This window comes from Cetorhinus maximus, chromosome 9 (assembly GCF_964194155.1).
Source record: "Cetorhinus maximus chromosome 9, sCetMax3.hap1.1, whole genome shotgun sequence".
Lineage (NCBI taxonomy): Eukaryota > Metazoa > Chordata > Chondrichthyes > Lamniformes > Cetorhinidae > Cetorhinus > Cetorhinus maximus.
In genome coordinates, this window is record NC_135887.1 from 1,079,807 (window position 1) to 1,100,500 (window position 20,694).

The 20,694-nt window shown below is 41.3% G+C and overlaps 1 protein-coding gene across 1 annotated transcript in view; it reads left to right on the forward strand.

Annotated features, from left to right (window-relative positions):
• Nucleotides 1-20,694, forward strand: part of kiaa0753 (KIAA0753 ortholog) — a 44,927-nt gene that overhangs the window by 4,680 nt on the left and 19,553 nt on the right. Inside the window, exons 5-14 of the mRNA XM_078547942.1 lie at nucleotides 1,650-1,712; nucleotides 2,744-2,965; nucleotides 8,614-8,824; nucleotides 9,686-9,891; nucleotides 11,778-11,926; nucleotides 12,261-12,389; nucleotides 14,133-14,222; nucleotides 14,471-14,558; nucleotides 16,461-16,544; nucleotides 20,434-20,604. Coding sequence (XP_078404068.1) covers nucleotides 1,650-1,712; nucleotides 2,744-2,965; nucleotides 8,614-8,824; nucleotides 9,686-9,891; nucleotides 11,778-11,926; nucleotides 12,261-12,389; nucleotides 14,133-14,222; nucleotides 14,471-14,558; nucleotides 16,461-16,544; nucleotides 20,434-20,604 — 1,413 coding nt within the window. The remainder of the gene's footprint in view (nucleotides 1-1,649; nucleotides 1,713-2,743; nucleotides 2,966-8,613; nucleotides 8,825-9,685; nucleotides 9,892-11,777; nucleotides 11,927-12,260; nucleotides 12,390-14,132; nucleotides 14,223-14,470; nucleotides 14,559-16,460; nucleotides 16,545-20,433; nucleotides 20,605-20,694) is intronic.

Sequence of the window (20,694 nt, forward strand, 5' to 3'; positions counted from 1 at the left end):
AAGTGGGGAGTATTCCATCACACTCCTAGCTTGTGCCTTGTAGATTGTGGACAGGCTTTGGGGAGTCAGGAGGTGAATTACTTATCGCAGGATTCCTAGCCTCTGACCTGTTCTTGTAGCCACAGTATTTATATGGCTAGTCCACTTCAGTTTCTGGTCAATGGTAACCCCCACTATGTGGATAGTGGGGGATTCAGTGATGGTAATGCCATTGAACGTCAAGAGGTGATGGTTGGATTCTCTCTTGTTGGAGATGGTCATTGCCTGACAATTGTGTGGCACGAATGTTACTTGCCACTTGTCAGCCCAAGCCTGGATATTGTCCAGGTGTTGCTGCATTTGGACATGGACTGATTCAGTATCTGAGGAGTCACAAATGGTGCTGAACATTATGCAATCATCAGTGAACATCCTCACTTCTGACATTATGATGGAAGGAAGGTCACTGCTAAAGCAGCTGAAGATGGTTGTGCCGAGGACACTACCCTGAGGAATTCCTGCAGTGATGTCCTGGAACTGAGATGATTGACCTCTAAAAACCACAACCATCTTCCTTTGTGCTCAGTATGACCCCAGCCAGCGAAAAGTTTTCCCCCTGATTCCCATTGACTCCCATTTTGCTGCTGACCTTTAAATCTTAATCAACATTCTGGCAATTTTTATGACTTATAATAATAGTATTTGAGGTTTTCCCTAAATTAAATCTTGCATGTTGATTGTAGAAACTTTATTTTTATTCTGACAAATACCATGGCTCCTTTTATAAAATAAGAGTTTTCTGAGTTAAATAACCAATCTGCTTGTATGGAAATTATTGCTTCAACTCACTGAAAAAAGACAGCTTGCGTGGTAAATCCTAATTTTTGTATACATCAATTTGAAGTAGAAGCTTTATTACCTCTGCCACTGAAAGTGCGCAGATGTAATGCATTTACCCCTGTTTTGTTAGTCTGTTTGTCTGTAAACAATGTATCTCAAAAACTAAAGGACGGATTATAATCAAACTTGGTAAACAGGGTATGGGCCAAGGAAGAACTGATTTAGTTTTTGGCATAGATGCAGATCTGATACTGGAATTTGTTTAAAGGATCTTTTCACATTGGGAGAAGGGATAAATTGCCTTTTTTAAAGAATATTGTTGATTGTCTCAACTGCTGTGGTGGAATTTGTTACTGTTGTCAAAATGTGAGCAGAGTTTTCAGAGCAGGTTGTTGGTTATGGATTGGCCTGAAGCTTCCTCAATGAGATGGAAACTCTTTCAGCTTTGTAGTTACGGAGCATCAACCAGGCAGGGAAAAGCCCCAAGAAAAAGCTGCATCATTGTAATAACATTGAGCTAACACAGCATGGTGGAGATATGTGCTCCACTGAGTGCCCTCTTCACGTTTTGGAAACTGCGATGTGTTGAAGCTGAAACAGGAACACAATGAATACACTGGATAAGATAGTGTTCACAAATATAAGAACAGATTGCAAAATGCAGTCATTTGGACAAAATGTTTTGTGAAGTTCTAGCAGTTGGTTGTTCTGTATCCAAATATTTTTTTGAATAACTTCAAAATACTGGTAAAGGAACAAGGTATTTTTTTACATCTGATCGGGGCAATTGTTTCTCTTGACCTTGTACTCATTTTAATTATTTAATTCAGGTAAATGAAATACAGGAAGAGATAGAAAAACAAAGTCCACATAAAATAAAGCATACCAAGAAGGTAAGAAAATTAAATGTTTTGATATTTTTTTGACAAATACATCTTGATGCAAGTGGATAATTTTCATGCTTTTGCTCTCAAGTGGAGAGAAATTTTGCTAAGATAGTTTTATTTTGTATTTCTTCAGGATTACAGGCAACTTTTATAGACTTTACTAAATTATTTATTGGATCCAACAGGTAGAATGTATTCTTCCAGCTTTTCCTGTCAAAATAAGTTGGGTTAATGGTGCTCACAATTTATAAATGTGCAAATTTGGGAGAGGGGGGCAGATGTGTGATTAAACTCAAATATCCAAACAATGATGTCCAAGTTGTACTGCTCCATCATTAGCTTCACAAAAACAGCACTTTGCAGCCTGCCTTGCCTTGAATGGCTTGAGGTTGCTGTACTTGTATGGAAAGTAGGAATTTAACACGCCATAGAAGTTAAGTCTTGTCTGTTCCTTTACTATTACAAGTGCAAAGTCTCATTCCTTCAGGTTTCAATTGTTGGACTTTTAACACGTGGGGGGAAAAAAAAACGTTTTTTAACTCACGTTTTCCCTATCTAAATCCAATCTTTCTTTTCCCTCTCCTTTTATTTCCCTTGCTGTACCTGGTTTGACATTGAACTCACCCACTTTAATTTGTACTTCCTTTACACCCTTGCTGTATTTATTTTGCAACCTGATTGGTGAAGGGGATACACAGTTGCTGAACCTGTTCACTTGGGTCCTAAAAGCCCCGTTTCTCTCAATGTGATGTTACCAGCTTGCACTTAATTTTTTTTGTGTGAAAAGTTGTTTTAAAAACCAAAACATGCAAGGGTAAGTCTAAAGAGATGTTCTGATATAGTGAAATTTGGTCCATTGAATGAAAAAAATAGTACAGCGATTTTTTTAATACCTTGGGCGATGTGTAATATAAAAGTTAAGTTTACATTAGCTCATCTTCATCAAAGTCACAGGTCACACAAAGTAAAATTACTGACTTCAGTTTTAATATAAATGTCTCTGAAAGGGATATTATTGCAATTTTTATATGTTTCAGTCTCGAGCCATGTCTCGATTAGCAGCTGCACATAGAGGAGCTGTGCGTGCATTACAGATGTTTGTTGGTCAGCTCTCTGGACAATCAGAACAGCAGATTCCTACCTACTACAAGGAGCTAGGTCAGTTGATTCGACAGCTTTCCCTATGCTCTGCCAGAATGGAAAGTGACATGGACTCTTCGATATCAGAAACCATTATTAATATCCTGCAGCAAGTTGAGGTAAGTATTAGTAAAAATTTAATAAATAATAAGTGTAATATTACAGTGCTAAAATGAGGTTTGAATTTAGGTGTGCCTATGTAATATGGACATCTTTTTAATAGTGTTTGTGAACTCATAAAACACCCAAATCAGAGATCCAATGCGTTGCCATTTTTCCTCCCCTCCCAATGGCTGTGTGTGAGCCCAAGTTCTCCTCTCATTTATTGTGAAATAGGTTAACTTACCATTGCAACATGGAGAATATTAAACTTTAGTGTACAAAGTTATTCCGGTTTTCCCTCCATTAACTTGTCTCATTGGAATGATTTTACAAAGTCCCATCTTCTGCTTTCTGCCCATACCCTTTTTATGTTCTTTATCAGTATCTTTTTGAATGCTGTGATTCAGTTAATTAAATTAGCAATCTTATCTGAGATTGTGGGGTTTTGTCTTCATTTTACCAACCACTGAAAATTAATCTAATTTCCCTCCTCCATCTTCGCAATTTAATTTCTCTCTCCGACCTTTCATCTCTGTTACCTTGTTGGTTAATTTAATGTTGTACTTTCACTTGCCTTCCATCTCTTGTATAGCATGCAACTCAAAACTGCACACTATATTGCAGCTTTTAGGGATAATAATACAGGACATAATTAACTGCCACTTGAGCAAATGTGCATTACTTGAGGAAAGCCAGCATGGATTTGTTAAGGGCAAATTGTGTTTAACTAACTTGATTGAGTGTTTTGATTAAGCAACATGCAGTTGATGTGATGTACGTGGACTTCTAAAAGGTGTTTGATAAATTACCACATAACACATTGTCAGCAAAGCTGGAATAAAAGGGACAGTGGATACAAAGTTTGCTAAGTGATAGAAAACAGAGTTTTGTGAATGGTTGCCTTTTGGACTGGAGGAAGGTAATGCAGTTCCCCGTAGGTTGGTATTATACGCTTGATATATATTAATGATCTAGACTTGGGTGTGCAGGATATAATTTCAAAATTTGTGGATTGTACTTGGAAGTATTGTGAACTGTGAAAAGGATCATGAAGACTTCAAGAGGACATAGACAGTCTGGTGGAATGGGCATGATCATATGCAGGTGTGCATCCCCCTTGTGCAGAGAGGGCCTGCAGCGGCCCAGTTCTCCACGTGTACTCCTCCACATCATACCTGCGACCCCAGATAGTTGAACTCGGGTCCCCAACCCTCACTGCTACCTGGCCCGTGCTCAATCTTCCTTGCTTCACCAGCTAAAGTTGAAAAACAAGTTCAATCATTAGCCAGACATAGACTCAGCAGCAGCTTGAAGTCTTTTGAACCCCGCAGACTCATGAGGGTCCTTGGCTTCTGACTGACCAAAATGGAAATGTTTCACTCGGGAAGGTACCGAATTGACTGAGCGACTTTGTTGGGAACACGCAAGAGGTGAAGTCGAGGTCTCAGAGAGTGCACAAACCTCCCAACAACTCATCTAGCTGATCCTTCAAGCACCATCTGCCCTGCATGTGGCAGAGTCTGTAGATCTACCATTGGACTTATCAGCCATCTCAGAGCCCAATCCATTGAACCCAAGTGGAAGCAAGTCACCCTCAAACCTGAGGGACTGCCTAAGAAGATGATGCAATGGACAGACATGTGGCAGATGAAATTTAATGCAGAGAAGTCCAAAGTGATACACTTTAGTAGGAAGAACCAGGAGAGGCATTGTAAAATAAAGGAAAGGAGGTGCAAGAACAGGGATCTGGGAGTATACTCGAGTATATGAATTAAATTAACAAATTTCCAGCCCCTTGAGGGGCACTGTAACTAAAAACAATAACGACAGCAGAAACTTAGCAAATTAGATTGAAATGTAATTCCTGGAGCTGATGATGTGCTCCAGCCTCTGTGATGCCCACCAGTGGCAGAAGCTTCAAGTGTACTGGTGGACACCGTGTGCTCCCTCTCCAAAGACACCCAGGTGTGAACATAAGTATGGAAGAGAGGTAGGCCAGTCAAACGACCCTCTTAACCAACCGCCTGCTACCTGGACTTGTTTATGGCCACCTTTGCCAGGCCCAGGAGCAGGCTAACGAAGAGATGATCTGGGAGTTTAGGAACAGCAGAAGGCCATAAAGCCTGTCGAGCCTGCTCCTCCATTCAATACAATCATGGTTGATTGAACACTTCAATGACTTTTACCCATGCTATCTCCATAACCCTTAAGGCTATTGTTAATCAGAAATCTATCCATCTCTACCTTAAACATACTCAATGACTGAGCTTCCATGGACCTCTAGGGTAGAGAATTCCAAAGATTCACAGCCCTCTGAGTAAAGAAATTTCTCCTCATCTTGGACCTAAGTGGCTTCCCCCTTATTTTGAAATTGTGTCCCCTGGTTCTAGACTCCCCAGCCAGGGGAAACACCTTACCTGCATCTACCCTATCTATTCCTTTGTATTTTGTAGGTTTCAGTGAGATCACCTCTCATACCTCAAAACTCTAGAGAATACAGGCCCAGTTTCCCCAGTCTCTCTTCATAAGATGTTCCGGAGATGGCGGGACTAAGTCTGGTGAACCTTCATTGCACTCCCTCTATGGCAATAGTATTCTTTCTGAGGTAAGGGGACCAAAACTGCACACACTACTCCAGGTGTGGTCTAACCAAGCTTCTATACAATTGAAGCAAGACTTCACTACTCCTGTAATCAAATTCTCTTGTGGTGAAGGCTAACATTCCATTAGCCTTCCTGATTGCTCGCTGCACCTGCATGTTAGCTCTCAGTGACTTATGGACAAGGACACCCAGGTTCCTTTGTACATCTACATTTTCTAATCTCTTACCATTTAGGAAGAGTATATAACATACTGGACATCCCAGTGAAACTAATGTTGAATCACTCAAATCAACATAAACAAAATAACAGTAATGGAGAAAATAAAGGCACTAAAGAGTGACAAGTCACCAGAACCAGACGTTGCCATCCAGGATTTTAAATTAAGTCGATGAGAGCATTGCAGATGTCTTAATTATAATTTTCCAACGTTGTCTCGATTGAGGATCCGTTCCTTTTGATAGGAAATTTGCATGTGTCACAATACTATTTAAGAAGGGTGAGGGAAAGAAAGCAGTGAATTATAGACCAGTTGGCCTAACTTCTGTTGACAGGATATTACTAGGGCCTATAATTAAGGATCTGATTGAACACCTTGAAAATTTTCAGCTGGTCAGAGAGAGCCAGAATAGATTTGTAAAGGTTTGGGCCATGCCTGAAGAACCTGACTGAATTTTTGGGAAGAGGTGACTGAAGTAGTGAACAGGAGAATATCGCTCAATGCTATTTTTATGGACTTCCAGAAGGCATTCAATTAAGTCCCTCTTAAGAGGCTGTTAGCTAAAGTTGGAGCTCATGGAATTGAAAGCAAATAGTTGACCTGGTTAGGAAATTGGCTGAGTGGCAGGACACAGTGACAATGGGCAGCTACTCTAATTAGCAGAATGTGACTAATGCGGTCCCACAGGTTGAGACCTCAATTATTCACCATATTTATTAACAAAGGTGATGGGATATAGAGCCAGATATTGAAGTCTGCCAATGACACAGAGATGGATGGTTATTGAAGGCAGTATAGGTGGAAGCAGAAAATCAGAGATATTAATAGATTAAATGAATGGACAAGCTGTTGCAAACAGTTTTCAATATAGGCAAATATAAGGTGATTCAATTTGGAGCCAAAAAGAACAGATGAGAGTACTTTCTAAATGATGAAAATCTCAAAGCAGTGGAGGTCCAACAGGACTTGGGATTCATGTGCATAGATGATATTAAAATGTCTTGCACAGGTACAGAAAAGAACCAATAAGGCTAATGGAATACAGGCATTTATGTCTAGAAGACTAGAATACAAGGGGATAGAAGTTACTCTACAGCTATACAAAACCCTAGATAGACCACACCTGGAATATTCTGTTCAATTCTGGGCACTATACCTCAGGAAGTATACCTTGGAAGGAGCACAGTTTAGGTTTATGACAAAGATACCTGGACTCCAAGAATTAAATTGCTTGGAGAGGTTACACAAACAAGAATTGGGTTCCCTGGAATTTAGAAGGTTAAGGGGTTATACGATTAAAGTTTCCAAGATATTAAGGGAAACTGATAGAGTAGATAGAGATAAACTATTATCTCCAGTTGAGGAGTCTAGGACCAGGAGATATAATCTAAAAGTTAGAATCAGACCTTTCAGTAGTGAAGTTAGAAATATTCCTAGACACAGTTTGGGGTTGAGGTTTGGAACTCTTCTGCAAACAGCAGTTGATGTTGGCTCAATTGTTAAATTTAAATCTGAGATTGATTTTTGTTATCCAAAGGTATTAAGAAATATGGGGCACAGACACAGGTGGAATTAGGTCACAGATCACTCGTGACCTCACTGAATGGCAGAACAGGCTTGTGGAGATATATGGCCTACACTGTTCCTATATACCCAAAGCTGTGCACAATATTTCAAATGAGTTCCTTTAAACTGAGTTAAATATCCCATTTTATTGAGCATTATATCTAGTTTAATTGTTGTTAATGTGCTCCTTGTCTCTTAGTTTTCCATCTGTGCCAAAATCAATGTTACGGAGAGTATGGGAGCTATGTCATAATGCATACATTTGAGGCTTTGAGGAGCATAGGGAAGTGATACTTTTGGGTGGTTATGATTTCAGAAAAAGAGTAGCATCATGATTTAAGAACTGTATATTATATTTTGATTTATGGCTCTAAAACCAAAACTGTAAAACGATCAAATTTATGTGCTCAAATCATTGAAGGTGGCAGAACATGTTGAGAAAATGGTTAATAAGGCATACAAGACCCTTGGTTTTATCGAGGCTTAGGAGTACAAAAGCAAGGAAGTTACAGTAAGCTTTTATAAAACACTGTTTCAGCCTCAGCTGGAGTATTGTGTCCACTTCTGGGCACCACACTTTTTAGGATGGACGTGAAGGCACTTAGAGGGGGTAGTAGTGACTAGCATGTACACAGTAATAGGGAGGCTTCATAAGTGGTGCGAATCATGCTTATAATAGTTTGACCAACCTATAATAGTTTCTTCGCTGGTTATGATGGACAAATAGCATTAACTCCAATATATAAGTAGTAGGGATGGTTTATGTCATGTTTTCACACTTGTAAAAGTGACCTAAGAATATTTTTGGGCATGATGAACCAGGAATATTGATGTCAGTGATAATAGCTATATTGGCACTGAAAGTTACCAAAAACAGAATAAAACAGGCATTTAAAATTGGAGACGTAAGTATGGAAGTCAGTAAGTAAAACAGCTAAATATTTTGAACTTCCTACTTCATGGACTAGTAGGACATGTATTTATTCAAGATTTGTCTCATAATGATTTGCGCAACTCCAACTTGGCGAGGTGCTGTGCTTCCTACTAGTGTAATTAAAAATTAAAATAAGGAATCATTACAGCTTATTGTCATGCACCTCCTAGTGTCTGGCCACAGAAGGCAGAAATCTGCATGCAGGTCAGCTGCCCACTCAAACTAGAGATGTACTGTAGTTTGGGGAAACTTCGGATGAAGAATGGGGAGAAAAAAAAAAATCCATGAATGAATATAAAGTCTTGCTTCAGAGACCAAAGATGTTTTATTTTGTGGACTTATCAGGACCTGGACTCACTGCTTGGGAAGCAATTTCCTCAAAAGAAATCAAATCAATTGCCACAGAGAGCCCGAAGTGTTTCCCCACCAAGCAGAAAAGGATCCTTAGGTAGACACAGAAGCCGTTCTGCTGAAAGAGCGCAAAAATCATCCATCATGAAGGATAATGTTTCAGGTGCACTGAAACAATTGCCTCCTCTTAAGACAGTGCAAATTGGTAAGTCAGTTTATTTCTTAAAAAAATTCCCTATTAAAATTATTATTATAAAAATACCAATATTGAGAAATGGGGAAGATTTAATGTGTTTATGATGTGTTACACAAATTAGCAAGCCTTCTCTTCTGAAATGGCGTTTGTGAGCGAAATGTGAATGCAAACTTTCACCTTTCGTTAGCAGAACTAAATTATTCTACTTTGTCTTTGTAACAGATAATTATAATGAATCCTAATCATGACCAAAATTGGGCACAGTACTCGAGGTGTGGCCTGGCCACAACATTATGCAGTTTAATCATGATTCCCAATATCCTACTGTTTTGGTTGCAGTTCGACATTCGGTTGACTTTGATTGCTGTTCTGCATTAGCTGGACACAGTGAGGGTCAAGTTTACTGAGAATCATAGGTTTCTTTCAACTTCTTCCTTAGCTGTTTTTACAACAGTCATGAAGTACGTGCGCTTCTTATTTTTCTTGTTGTCTGTAGTATTTTACACATGTCAATTTTCATCTGTCATTGATCTGACATACGCATTTTGTCTAACACATTCTGCAGTATCTGAGTTAATGTGCTATATTGTTAATTGCGAGAACCCAGTCGCTTGATTTGTTTGCTACAATAAATTGTGCAGGTACTTTTTCCTGAATGTTACTGATCCTAGCTCGTATTTGAAAATTGACATAAAATGTTCTTTCCTGTATACAGTTTGGCTAAGAAACAAAGTATTTCATTGGTACGTGCAAAAATGGTTTGAATGCTCCTACATTATTAATTTGACTATAGAACAGAAAAATAAAATCTTTTAGGATTAGTGCATCCTTCAATAAAATGTGGCTTCTTAAAATACATTTTCTGTACAGATGAAAGTTTCCATGTTGCTGAATCTTCCAGAGCCCAGCCTGTCCATGAAGAACAACAACAGCAGGAGGAAGGCCCTCCAACTCCTGATAGGAATGCTGTGCTGAGGGCTGGATTAGATGCCTTGCAGCGTGTTGGAGCCTTGAAAAAACCTGTTGCGGAAAGAAAGGCAACTAGGAAAGGAGTGTTGCTGCCTAACAGGTCATGTGTAAGTTTTGTACAATGATTGTTTTATGACATTCTATTATAGGGGTGGCTGGTGTTGATGTTTTCTTCCGTGATTAAAACCATAAGCATACTCATGGCCCAGATTTTGCTGTACAAATAATGGCAAGACTGTCGGTGCCCATTGTTATTACACAGTAAAATTGACAGCGATGTCTGACTTTAGCACATGGCATTAAATGTAGAAATTCAGAAGTTGCTTTTGGTCATGTCTTGCTCCTCCACAGGCTGCACTGTTGCAGTCTTACCTGATGGAATCTGTGGGCAGCAGTTACTGTAAAGGTGTGAACTTGCGGTAATTACCCAATTAAGCATGAGTCTCGTATTAAAGACAGATGAGTGTTAAAGCCTGTGCAGTCAGGAGTTATACAGAGGCAACAATGCAACTCAGCATTGCCAGCTTTACACCTTTGTAAGCATGTATTGGTTTCGAACCAGAATATACAGTGTTATCTAGGGTTGGACTTTTCCCTGAATTGCACTAAGTGATGTGTCGGGTGTGAAAAAAGACGGTTTTCCCGCCAGCCATAAGGGCGGGTTTTTGTTCCTTATCATCCGCTTCCCACCTCATTCGTTATGCAGTCACAGGAAACACATTGTCTCGCTGGAGACCAGCCTCTGAATCACCCACCGTGCCGTTACTTCACTGTTTCCTCACTGGGTGCCATATCTAAACTACAGCTGTGTACACAGTTCTCAATGCTTGCAGCCCAGGATTGCTCCAGTGAAGACATGGCCTTGAAAGCCAAGAAGGGTTCAGTGACCCATCAGTGGCCTGCCGTGAAGTCCTTTAACCCTACTCTGGCCACAGGAGGTCAAACAATCTGACCACTTTGGCTTGGGAGGTGGTGGCAGTGGTGGTCAGTGCCAATGCTGCACAGAAGAGGTTGGCCATCCAGTGCAGAAAGAGGATGAATGATCTCATCCGTGCCGCCAGGGTAAGGCAACCATCTCATCACTCTAAACTCACCCACTCACAAGGCCGTCACACATTCACTGGCATCTCACTCACATCCAGCTCAATGGGACATCACCACCCACTCTCTCACACACACCCTCATATCATCATCTGGCCTCATCTCCTCTGTAGACTACCTCCTCAGCCCTCACCATCTTGAGGCCACTTGCACAGATCAACATGTACCCCCCTGACACACACATACCCTGAGATCCAGCCCTCGCCTGCAGCCCCTTCCCCTGCCTGAGGTCATTTTTGCCCCTTCCCCAAGCAAGTCCTAGCCCTGCAGCTATTGAAATGCCACTCCCGCCTTACCACTGGGGTGGTAGGTTGAGACTTGACCATGAACACCACCCCCCTCCCCCCAAATGTGATGTGATGCTGCCTGCAAAGCCTGGTTCTGATGACCATAAGTACTGCCCAAAGCAAGGTAGGCAAACAAACTGTAAAGTCCCAAGCGAGGTGCAGGTCACCAGGTGCACGTCGCTTATGTACCATTGTGAAACACATCGGTGTGCGTGAGCTCATGATGCAGCGTCGGGAGGGGGTGATTCTGGCGAGCGGGGCTTCCATTGTATTGAAATTAGCTTCCCGACATGCAGCGGCCACTATTGACGGATGGAGCGGATGATCACAAACTGGTTTTATGACAGCGTGAAACCAATTTTTGCAAACTTCTGCTCCCGCCTGCTATGACGCTCTCTGCAAACGCGAGTGGAAAATCCTGGCTTAGGTCTTTGGAGGTTACTGTGAATGACTGCAAGGAATGTTGCTGGCTCTGAACATCTGCCTTTATACTGCAATTTTAGAATTCTTCATTGAATCTCTTGATTATACTGAAAAGTGAAGTAATTTAGTCAATTACCATTTTTGTTTATTTTTCTTTCAATTTATGGAATGAATTTTGGCAGCAAAGGGGACAGAGCACTCTTGCATTGCAAGCCTGCTTTCAGAAAGCTACAGTATCTTCAGAACTGAAGAAAAATCAGGGACCGCTTAAAGAAAGCAGACCTCCCTGGATTCCAGGATATCCCACCTCCCCTCTTGCATCTTCTAAACGGCAAGTAACCTATGCAACAATGTGCAGACGCTACATATTTTGACCTTTGTTATGTTGTATCAGTGTTATAACAGAACATTGTATATTTCATCTGTTTGCATATTATTAAGTTGTTTTGTTTTCTATACAAATAAAAAGAACAAAAATTAAATCTTTCAGTTATTTGAAAGAAAACTATTATAATCTTAATGGAGCATTTTGTTAACATGATTCCTTTTTTTTCTGGTTGCAGCAGTGAAATGTAAATTTGCCCTCTGTTGCTATTGTTGGACTAGACAAGTTATTCTTTAAAACATTTAGTGTGTGACGGGAATATAAATTTTTTATTGCTTAGAACTCCATGGAAGAAGCAGAAAACAAGATTGGAATGCTACAAATTTAAACCTACAGACAAAAGTCAAACTAACTTGATAAAGGAAATTGAACAAGAAAGGCAAGAAGCTGCTAAGACTGAAGCAATCAGGTAGAGGTTCTGGTTTCATGGGGCAGGATCTTCCAGTCGGCGAGCGGGGGCGGGCTCGCTTACCGACGTGTCACATGACGCGAGGTGACATCGGGCAGGCATCCCGACGTCACCACGCGTCATTTAGATTGTCAGTTCGGCGGGTGCACAGCCAAGTCGGCTGCCCGCTTGCCGAACTGTCAACGGCCACTTAAGGCCTTTTAAAAAAAAAGTAATTAAGGTAATTAATGGACCTGCCCGTCCAACCTTAATGTTGGCGGGCAGGCGAGGAGGCCATACAGCCTTTAGAAGAAGCATGAAACCTCACCCACAGGTGGGATGAGGCATCATGAGGGATTTAAAAACATAAGAATATTTCAAAATTAAAGATATGGACGTGTCCCAGCTCCTGTGACAGTGTCACATGAGGGGACATGGCAGCGAAATTTTTTTCTCAGCTTTATTTAAAGTTTAACATCTGAACCAATCTCCCTGAGGTAGCCCTTTGCCTCAGGGAGATCTGTGCGCTCTTTCGCACGCATGCGCAAAAGAGCGCACCCCCGGCTGAGGGAATCCCCCCCCCCCCACACGCACAAGGAGTGCATAGCGCTTCCTTGTGGACGTCACGCTGGACGGGCCTTAATTGGCCCACCCACACAAAATGGCGGCGCACCCCCAACTGGGGGCGCCGATCAGGAGCCCACCCACCCGCGCCTGCTACCGCACATCCTCCCAGACGGGAGGAAAATGTTGCACATGGGAGTTTGATTACAAAATGATTACAAATGAGGGAGACCATTTGGTCCATTTTCATTCATTCAAGGAAATTTTAATGCTTTTCAATTGCAACATGCTGTTCTTTGTCAAATGGTTACAGGAATTTTGCTTCCAGTACTTTATCATTTTCTACATGTTGTTCATTTTGTGTAAATAATTTTCTGATATCAATACTAAAATTAGCCTTTGCTAGTTTGAAACTTGTTCTACCCTGCAGTTAAGTAATATTCTGAGTTATATCTTGAAATCGGCATTAAAGATTTGTTTAGAAAATGATTATAGATTTGGAGCAGTTTATTTGAGAAATGCAGGAGAGAAAGGCAGACTGGATAGTGAGGTGGCCTGGACTTAGTTTTGGAAATCATTGGAAACATCTTGGCACTTTGGATAATGTTTCTATTTGAAATTAGTTTGAGCACTCACAATATAGTTTATACGATTCATTGACCCACAGCACAGAGCTATCCCTAATTTGACAGTCTGAGGACTGCTGGTGTGGGAAAATGGAAAAATAATGCAGTACTGTTTTCTAGGCTGAAAAAGTAGAGGGACATTTCTTCTACTCTAGCCATGTTGTCACAGGCCTGGGAGTGCTTGATGCTATTTTATTCTACAACACTACTATTCTCAAGATTGAGGATTGACTCTGTATCAATTTTCTTTTCCACAGCACAATAATCTTCTACAGAGAACTTTCTAAATTACTATCTTGTATACTATCCAGTAATCTCTGTTTACAAAGTCAGCAAGCAGTGGTGTCTGTTATATTTCTAGCTGGTATCAGTTATCAAAAATGTGTTTGATCAAATGGTGAAAACCACTTACTGCTGAAAGATTTGTTCTTTGGAAGCCACAATATCATTTTCCTCCAAGGGTACATGTTGGCGAGCAAAGTCAGTTTCTGTTCTTGGAGGCAAGACTACTACTAAAATGCTATTTTAATATCATGTAAATTTAATATAGCTTATTTTTGAAAACTAATTTTAGGTTGGCTTGGCTTGATTCTGAGACTGCCCGCAGGATGAAGGAGCTTAATGAACTCTGCATACAAGAAATGGACAGAATAAAGAAAATGAGGTGCTATTTCTGCAACTTCTAGTTTTTATGTCGATCTTAATAAACTGGATAGGAGGCCTTGAATCCTTGTTGATTTTATACTAAGTACGTGGGGCCTAATTTTAAAAGAGAGATGATGAATTTTAATTATATATTCATAGTTTCCCAGCTACTTCTAGTTTTGAAGGAAATAATTAAAGCATCATGACTATAAAGTGAGACTATGGATGATGTAAAAATATTTATTTAAATAACTATCCCTTTTTCAGATCTGAAGCTGGCTCTCCCAATAAATGGATTGTAAAAGCAGAGGAGGAAATTCGTGAGAAGCTTCAGCCCTTGCTGGACAAAGCACAAGTATCAAATTTATAATACTTCAATTGGCTCGGCTCTAACTCTCTTTGAAGTCGTAACAATCAACAACTTTTAAAAAAAATCTTGTACATTGTGAATTTGCAACTGCCCTAGTCATTATCTTCTGTCAAAAGACTAGTGCAATTGTTCAATCTAGCATTTGATTTCTGGTGGTATTGCAGGACACCTAAACAGTTGTGCTGCAGTGGCAACATTGGGTAGATGTTACATGTGAGGTTTATGATCCAGTGGGATGATATAGATGCAGACATATAAATATCTGAACCTGGCTCCCTTTCAAAATGAAATGTAAAAAAAAAGTAACTTTACATCAAGTATAATAATATTTTTAAAAAATAAGTCTTGCACAAGCAAGTGGGATCTGACAAGTTTAAATAACGTTTGTGTTCTGGAGGTTGATTTTTCAAATAAACTTGTCTTGAGATTCTCTAGAATACTGACTTTAATCTGGTGGATATCTCATAAGGAGGATTAACTTTAATAAAAAATACTGCTTATTATATTCTGAAGATCAGACTGTTCAGTTCAGTATGTTACTGATTTCAGGAAACTGCTTTCAATTAGCTAAGGATTCCACATTGTATTCATTGGGCAGTCGGAATTGTGTTTCTTTTGCTTGAGTCACGAGATTCTGGATAGGGTGACTGAAGTTGTAGTGCTTATTTCCCTTTGTCCCTCATCAGACAGTATGAAAAATAAAGGACCAAATTTTGTTGTAGTAGGACATAGAACTGTGTCTGCAATTGAAACTTTTTGCATGACAAGTTGCTGAAAGTCAGAGCTGTTAAATTCATTTTCAGATAAACCAGGAACTTGCTTGCCCTGTTCACTGAGGTCCCAACAGTATATCCCCTTAACCAGCCAGATTGAATGAATGTGAAATTAGCAGCACAAGGACTGAGAAAGGAGTGTAGATTGGAGTGGATAAATTTGTTGTCCAATTGGGTATAGATAGAAATATAGTGCGGTAACAAAAGGTTGGAATAAGGGCGAGAAAATATAAAGGGAAGAATAACTTTTTAGATTTTTAGACTCCACACTTGTAATAGTTAATTGTCAGTGCCAGAGAGGTTGATTGACAATTATAAGCACTTGTCCATTCTGGTCCAAGTACACTTTAAATGAAAAGATTTGACTTTCTCTAGTAAGATTACCATGCAAGTACAGTAATGTGAATGGAATTCAATGCAACCCAATAGTGAAGCAGACAGATGCCATTTTCACATCCTAATGACAAGTGGCATATCTTGGACATCAATTTTTGGTTATTTTGAGCCTAACCGTGGGCCTGCTGTTTGCCTGAAATTGCTGTACCATTTGTGCATAATAAATAGCAAGCACTGTTAGTTTCACAGTTACTTTGACAGAAAAATTTCGGCCATAATTGCCTTTTGAACATCAAATATTAAGGGTCGCAAAAGTGTGGAAACTTGAGCCATAGTAATGACACTTAGGTTTCAATAAGGCACAGATCATTATCTGGAAATATTGGCGTGAGCTATTCCATTAGTTGTGTCGCAGTGTAATTTGCTGAGATATATTTGCCTCTCAACTGATGTGCTCAGCTAAGTCACTCACTGCTCATCTGCAGTCAGTGGAGATTTCAAAATTCTTGACTTTATGCCTGTTCTTGTGCTGCATCCACAAATTATCTGCAGCATTATTTTGAAGTCTGTAATGATGGGATTTATGGGTCTCCGATGATCGTTAGCCTAGGAAGCCATAGAAGGTCAGAAAAAACTATGTGCCTAAAATAGATGCAATGTTTACCTGAATACAAGAGCGACTGCATTTGAAAAGTAATACTTTGCTTGTGAAGTACCTTGAGCTGGTCTGCAGATCTGATGAGGTACTACATAAATCTGGGTTCTTTCTACTCAATAGGTTATAAGTGATTCTTGGGAGAAGAGAACTCGAATCAAAGACTCTTCACTACAACATCAGCTATCATTACAAGTTGCTGAAAAGGTAAATAAATTTACAAACAGATGATGGTGCTCCACATCCAACTTGGTGTTAATTAATGTAGAATTTAAACCCTGGATGAGCCCACAATTTTGTTATATTGGTCAAGACTAGTATCGTTCATTTAAGAAAATAGAAATCCGAAATCCCAGTTAATAAAGCCACATGTTTCCACAATTTAAAACAAAACCTTCTTATTGTACAAGAGTCAAATAAAGCAAACACTAAATGCTACCTTGGGTAATCAGCCATAAACTAAAACCGAAAATCAACATAAGTTAAACATGAATTAATAGTCAAATTATGGTTAATTATAAACTATTAATTACACATATTTGATTGTAGATACCACTAAGAGATATCTTATGAATTGGCTCGGCAATTCGCTCAGCCTATATGTCGAGATTCTCAGTCACAATGGGCGGGATTTTGATGCCCTGCCTGCCATACGATTGTCTGGTTGTCGAATCTCTTGCATCGGATTCTGCTACAACAGGGCTGGAAGATCCCAGCCAATGTCTTTCAAAACTGCCTTCCTCACAAAGAATTTTAGCTCTACCTCTAGGATCTAGCCTGATCCCCAGTCGATAGCAGCCCACAACCAACCCTAGTTCCACGAACATGATCTTCACCAAAGATGGCACACGTCTGCAAAACCTCCTCAACTCAGTATGGATGGCTAACCCTAAATCTAGACCCACCAATGTTATTTTCAAGTGACAGAAACTGCTGCAGCAACTATGGGCAGAATCTTTAAGTTGGTTGGGGGGGGGGGGGGGGGGGGCTCGCTCGCCGATGCGTAAAATGATGCGGGATGACGTCGGGCAGAACTCCTGACGTCACCCCGCGTCATCTCCATTTTCAGGTCGGCGGGGGTGCAGTCGTGTCAGCCATGCGCCTACCAACCTGTCAACAGCTCATTGAGGCCATTTAAAAAGTCATTAACCTAATTAATGGATCTGCCCGTCAAACCTTAGGGTTGGTGAGCAGGCCAGGAGCCCTGGCGGGCTTCAGAAAAATCATGAAACCTCATCCACGGGCGGGATGAGGTTTCATGAGGGTTTTTAAAAATTTAATAAATGTTTGAGCTAAAGTGATGGACATGTCCCAACTCATGAGGGGACATGTCAGGGAAATCTTTTCACCATTTACCTTCAAAGTTTTGATTCTGAGCCGACCTCCCCGAGGCTGCACTTAGCCTCAGGGAGATCAGTGCGCTTTTTTCCGCGCATGCGCGAAAGAATGCACTCTCGGCTGAGGGAATCCCCCCCCGGCCTGCACAGGGAGCGCACAGCGCTTCCTGGTGGATGTCACACTGGACGAGCCTTAATCGGCCCGCCCACTTAAAATGGCGGCGCCCCCCCAATTGTGGGTGCCGATTGGAGCCACTTCTACACTCTTTCCCCCCCCCCCCCCCCAAAAAAAGGGAGGAAAATCCTTCCCTATATCTTTGCTTATTCTCAGCTTCTGGATCTAGCCGCTCTTTAGCTTGCATGTACTGCACCCATGGCCTCATCAACTTCTAGATTTGAGCTCTAATAGCTCTGTCTCCTTTTCTATCGTTTATAACCAGAAGTTTTGGTTTCCAGTTTCAGCCTTAGGCCAGAATTTTCCACTCCCGTTGGCGGCAGGCATGTTTTACGGCGTGAGTGGACAATGTAGCGAGAGGACCAAAAACCGGTTTCACATCTTGGTAAAACCAGTTTGCGATCATCCGCTCTACCTGTCAATGGCGGGCGGCGTTTCCTGCAGCCGGACATCTGGAGCCTAATTTCAGCATCTTATAAGCCCCACTCGACGGAATCATCCCCCACGCTGGATCATCCAGGCACGTCTAGTTTCACAACTGTACGTAAGCGACATGCACCTGGTGAGCTGCACTTTGCTCGGGATGTCGATGTTTGCCTACCTTGCTGTGGGCAGCACTTGTGGTCATCAGCGCCATGCTTTTCAGGCAGCATCACATCACTTTTAGCCAGGCTCACGGGCAGGTCTCTGCTTTTGAACGGCTGCAGGGCTACGGCTTGCTTGGGGAAGGGGGGGAAGGGGCTGCAGGGTGAGGGCTGTACTGGGGAAAGGGGGTATCCCAGGATGTGTGTGGGGGGGTGGCCAGGGTGGGAGGTGTACATGTTGATCTGTGCAAGCAGCCTCAAGATGGTGAGGGCTGAGGAGGTAGTCTCCAGAGGAGATGAGGCCAGATGGTGATGTGAGGGTGTGTGAGAGAGAGTGAGTGGTGATGTCCCTTGAGCTGCCAGTGAGTGAGATGCTAGTGAATGTGTGATGACCTTGTAAGTGTGTGTGCTTAGAGCGATGAGATGGCCATCTTACCCTGGCGGCATGGATGAGATCATTCATCCTTTTTCTGCACTGGATGGCCAACCTCTTCTGGGCAGCATCGGCACTGACCACCACTGCCACCCAAGCCGGAATGATGAGTTTGGCTGCAGGATGCCCAGTAGAGCAAGGGTGGAGGACATCATGGCAGCCGCCAAAAGGCATTCCAGTGACGGGTCACTGAACTCTTCTTGGCTTTTGGGTGTGTGACTTCACTGGACCAGTCCTGGGCTGTGAGCATTGAGAACTGTGTGCACAGTTGCAGTTTAGATATGGCACCCGGAGTGAGGAAACAGTGAGGTAACAGCATGGCGGGCGATTCAGAGGGCGCCCTCTGGCGTGACGGCGTGTTACCTGTGGCTGCATAATTAATGAGGCAGGGATCGGACAATATGGCACAAAGACCTGCCATTGTGGCTGGCAGGTCAAAGGTTTTTCACACCCCTACCGCACTTCTGGGATGATTCCGCCTTTAGTTTCCTTAGTAACTGGGCCAGTCATATTTTTTCTCACCTTGTCACTTCCACCCCCCTGGCCCCCCCACTCATCACTTGCTCTCCACAGCCCCCTGTCAGTTCCCACACCCTGTCCCATCAATTTCCCCCTGACCCCTCCCACCATCACATCTCAAAAAATATAATCTTTTGATCGCAGATTCCATTGCAAACCGGACAAATAAGTAGTCTGGGTCCCTGCCTTAGAAAAATAAAACTTAAGTTATCAAGTGTTTTGTGCCGATAAATATAAAGTTCTTTCAATATTTTGAGTTATCAAATCGTTTTCATATTTGAGAATGATAACTTCCTGGATGTAGGAATTGTTTTTTAAACTGTCTTCTGTATCCATCACTGCCAACTCTGTGTGTATGGGTGCATTCATGTCACAAATCTCTGCCTGCAGGCACCAGTCAGTTTGTAAGATTCAATCTTGTAGAGTAACCTTTAGGCTTTCTAAACATCCCAGGCAGACAATGGCTCTAAACTAGTGATCTCTTCCACATTTTCTCTATAAATTAAAACCTTTTCAAGCATCTTGCCTATAACTGAAGTCAAACTAATAGGCTAATAGTTCCCTGGTTCAGCCTTATTACCCTTTTTTTAAAAAAAAAGAGCTGTATAAACATTCTTCCAGTACAAACGATTAGTCTATAACTGTAATTGTTTAAAAATACAGACAAGGGGCTCACAATGTGTATGCCTCATTTCTTTCAGGTTCTGAGGTGAATATCGCACTCTTTTACTTTTTGAGTCAATCAACAAAGTGTGGTGGCATTATTTTGTGACTCAAGATATTCAGCTTGACTACGTAACCCCCATAGCCTAATTTGGTGACTTGGTGCTTTGATGGATTCTTTTGGTGCTATAGATTTGGCAATGAATTGCAACATTTCAAAAAATACTCTCAATTATTTTTAGCAAGCATCCTCTCTTGTAAAAGCAGAACAACCCTAACTCTATCCAATTATTGACCAGTAGAGTATTAATTTTTTTCTGGTCCCCTGTAAGAATGTGCCAACACATGTTGATTATAAGAACAAAATTGTATCTGTTACTTACAGGCTGCAGCTAGTGCGGACATCCTTGGTGAAAAACTATTAGATGAGCTGCTGGAGGACACAGCACAAGAGCTATTGAATCTGGAGCTAAATGCAAAAGCTCATTCAGAAGCTTTGGTGTTGCAAGATGGCTCTACGCTAGAGAACATGCTACAGAGAATAGAAGAGATGGAAGTAAGTATATTTGATGGCCTGGATTTTGCAGTTTACAGCAGGGTGCTGGCGCTTGCCGCTAACTTCAAAGAAAACTGCCTGTAGAGATCT